The sequence below is a fragment of the Gadus chalcogrammus genome, chromosome 10 (assembly GCF_026213295.1).
Source record: "Gadus chalcogrammus isolate NIFS_2021 chromosome 10, NIFS_Gcha_1.0, whole genome shotgun sequence".
Lineage (NCBI taxonomy): Eukaryota > Metazoa > Chordata > Actinopteri > Gadiformes > Gadidae > Gadus > Gadus chalcogrammus.
The window spans coordinates 18215741-18219966 of NC_079421.1; the positions used below are offsets into that span (position 1 = coordinate 18215741).

At 39.8% G+C, this 4226-nt stretch overlaps 1 protein-coding gene across 1 annotated transcript in view; it reads left to right on the forward strand.

Moving 5' to 3' along the window:
* LOC130390264 (transmembrane protein 182-like) overlaps window positions 1–4226 on the forward strand; it is a 6107-nt gene extending 1881 nt beyond the window's left edge. Inside the window, exons 3-4 of the mRNA XM_056600126.1 lie at window positions 3520–3565; window positions 4160–4226. Coding sequence (XP_056456101.1) covers window positions 3520–3565; window positions 4160–4226 — 113 coding nt within the window. The remainder of the gene's footprint in view (window positions 1–3519; window positions 3566–4159) is intronic.

Consider the following 4226-nt stretch of genomic DNA (forward strand, 5'->3'; position numbering starts at 1 on the left):
GTGAAACATTAACGGTTTCCCTATTTATTGATTCCTTTATTCACTCATCCTGGACCATATAAACTGTGGACTCTGAAACAGAGCTGGGAATACAGAAGGACGACAACGCTATACCTGCCTATCATTCTGTTGGACGTTCAGTAGGCCTATACAAATTTTATAATCTTAAATACACCTGTTATTGGTTTATTTCATAAGTATTTTTTTTCGAATATTGTACAGTTTTGTATATTACCCTTTTGAAGTTATTAATTTAAACAATGCTGTTAGTTCTACATGCTCTTAATTAGCAATGTAAAAACAATATTTTCAGTAAGATTTGACTGTTTCGGCGCTTTTATTCCAAATTTCGATGACAGGTCAAGCAATTATTTATTTTCAGTATAAAGCTTGTATTATGTTTTGAAATAATCTATGTATGTTGTAATAAACAACCTCTTGCTACAATTGCTCGTTTTCTTAAGAAAATTCCAATAAGGTTTCCATTTAGTTTTCCATATATGCCTAAATAACGCAGTCTAAGTTTAAGGGGTCATGTCAGAGACTAATTTGTAAACATATGATAATGACGGAATACAAATGTGCATAATACAAAAGTAAATTGTGCCAATATAAATTAGGAACATTTCAATAATCAAACCGTGAATAATACAAATGTAAATGATACGAATTTAAATAATTTATATGTAAATAGTGTAAGAAAAACAATCAAATAATTTCATACATAAACTTAAAATATAATATCACTAATAATGTAATTAGGAAATTATCAATATTATGTAATTTTTATCATGGTGAATATCTTAGTATGAATGGCGTTTGGTTAATCAAGTTATTATTGTTATTATTATGGTTATCATTATTAATTGTAGTGGTACAAGTAGTATTAATATTAATAATGATCCTATTAATAGAAGTATGAGTAGTATTTTTTGTATCATTCAAGCTTACTTATTTTTTATTATTATGCTTAACATTACTACAACTACAACTGCTACTATTATAATACCACTTCAACTAATACTTCCACTCCTACCTATGACTACCACTAGTACTACTACTACTACTACTACGACTAGCCTACTACTAACACTACTAATACCAGGCCCACTACCACTAACACTATCACTACTACTACTTCTACTATATATAACATTATTATCAATAATGCTGTCAAATCAAATATTGTTATTGTAAACAAAATATTTAGTCAAATCAGTTCCACAATCTTGTTGAACTGATCTAAATAACATTAATCATTGCATTGAATCTCCTTCCCCAAAAAGTAATTTCCACCTTAACAAATGTTCATTTGTTCTGATCCAAGCTTTTTTTAACACCACAACCTTCACACTATCTCAATGTCATGTGAGAGGGGACACTTAGTCCGGTTTTACAGTACGGTGTACTGTCCACTATATGCAACAGGACTCATCAAGCAGGACTGCAGACTGGTGCGTCTATGGATCACAGAAAATTGAGGAGCTTTCTCCTGCAGTTCCAGTGAAATGTTATTGTCCGGGCCCTCTGCCCTCCTCAATCAGACATGCGTGATTTATCGCCCGGGCTGCTGGGCCTGACAGCATAACACAATGACACACACACACACACACACACACACACACACACACACACACACACACACACACACACACACACACACACACACACACACACACACACACACACACACACACACACACACACACACACACACTCACTCACTCACACTCACTCACTCACACAGACACATACACATACCCAGACCCAGACACATGTATACACACAGGCATGCACAAACACACACACGCACAATATATGCACATGCACACTCAGACACACACACACACACACACACACATACACAATCAAAAGCTGACTATATAGCTGTGTATAATTGGGACGAATGGGTAGTGTTCTCAATAACTATGTTCATAAAAAAATCTTGATACCTCAATGTTATTTCCCATAATTTAAAAAATAATAATGTATCTATTTAAATATATCTCCGAAATGCTACTTAAATGATTCAGAAATAGAGCTGAGGAGGGCAGGAGGGGGGGCAGTTGGGATGTGGGGGAGTAGGGGGGGGAGGGGGAGGAAGGGGAGGAAGGGGAGGAGGGGGAGGAGAGGGAGGAGGGGGAGGAGGGGGCGCTAGGCCTTGAAATGCAGAACCTGACTGGAATACTAATGTGTCTGAATTTATGCATCTCCTCAGCCTGCTGCAGCCTGGGGATGGGGGTGGGCAGGGGAGGGAGAGGGGGGGAGAGAGAGAGAGAGAGAGAGAGAGAGAGAGAGAGAGAGAGAGAGAGAGAGAGAGAGAGAGAGAGAGAGAGAGAGAGAGAGAGAGAGAGTGCAAGAGAGAGAACGAGACAAGGGTGCGAAGGGTGGAGGTGAAGGGCGGGCGGAGAGGGAAGTGAGGGAGAGGGGAGATGGAGGAGGCAGGGAGGGAGGGAGGGAGGGAGGGAGGGAGGGAGGGAGGGAGGGAGCGATGGCTTGTGCTGAAGAAGAGAAAAATAAAAAATAAAAACCCCATGGTTGATTGATTCCATCCATCTATTTGAGTTCAAAATAACGGTTGATTTATGAGAAATTACCCTCGCGAGATGAGGCGCCGCCCAGCCCAGGTCCAGAAGGAGCCCCACAGTGTCCTATAGTGGTCCCTTTAATGCCTCCCTGGATCTGCATGGAGCGCCGTTCCAACAAAACAGGTCATCCTAACCCCTTTTATGACTCACTAGCTACCCCAAGGATGTTTATTCACAAACATGTGCTGTTAAATAAACCACCTAGCTTTAGTTTAGTTAGAAAATGATTCCTATGTGGCGAAGCGATTGTGGACCGACTCAACGGACAACCTGTTTTTGAATAATACAAAGAATCAGAAGATACGTTTCAACGGTCATATTTATAAATAGTGTGGTCCGTATTTGAATAGGTTGAGTAACACAGGCATATCAATTATTATAATTACCCTTAAAAGTTAACTAGTGAATCAGTCACTTGTCTGTTTTGGTAAAAGATAAACTTGAGATGGGATGTTTAAGCATTAGAGGACTTGGTGGGTTCACGTGGTTCATACTGGTGCTACTGGAGACTGTGGCTACACTGGTTTATGAGACGCAGCCCGAGGACTCTGTTAGCTGCTGTCCTTGATTGCTGTTACTGGTTAAATTGGCTGTTTGCACTCTTCTTTTGTTTATTTGCACATGTTGGTCGGTCGCAGACACTTACTGTCAAATCTTTAAATGTGTGCACCTCAACCACTTCTCGTTCCTGTTGGTCTTATCATAAGGGCACACGTGGGTGTGAGAGGGTGTGAAAGACCAGCATTGAGGATACAGACGGCCCCAGGAGTAGTAGTTTGACCTGGTTGGTTAAGCGGTGGTGGAGGCGGGAGAGAAGCTGTTTTAGCACCACGGGGTAACTGGGTTGGTTGCTTTGGAGTTGCTCTATGAACTGTTCTGCTGTGGTGCAGTGTGAACCACTCACACCTTCTTCATAATGTGTCCACACCAGGACTGGTGTCTTTGGTTTTAGATCGAGTGGTGTTCAAATGGTTTAGGTATGATTGCAACAGTCCAAAAATTGAAATTGTTAACATTATTATTGTTGTTGTATGTGGTCTTCTATTGATATTACGACTATTTGTGTTATTGGTAGCATTATTAGTATTATAAATGTTATCAGTTGTATAATAGTTGTCAGTAGTAACCAGGGACAGGGGCTTCAATTTTAGTCTAGAAACCTGTATGCATGGCATCTATTTTATATTTTATATGAAACAATGAAAAAATGAATTTGTCCCTGCACAATAAACCTCTAAACTAAAAAAACAACTAGTAGAAGTAGTATATTAATACTATTGGTATAATTATAATATATTTATATGTTTGGAATATATAAACAATTGATATCTTAACCAGATGATACAAACTAATAACCAATACTCTACTGTGGAAGCGGATCATCCCGCTGAGGAAAGCATTTGGTTTTAAAAAGAACAATCTTCAGAAAGAAACAGTCAGCGCTCTTACGGTGAAATGTTTGGAGAGAGCATGTGTGGCGGTCTGACGGCTATAAAAACACAGTAGAGCAGAAGGTGAATGAGAGGAGGGCGGTTCGTGCCCCACGTTTTTAATCTGAATTCTGTGTGCAGGATGGAGGACGAGGGTGAAGGGGAGGGATTACAGCCCTCCACCCGGGACGGCCCAACACAGAGGTGA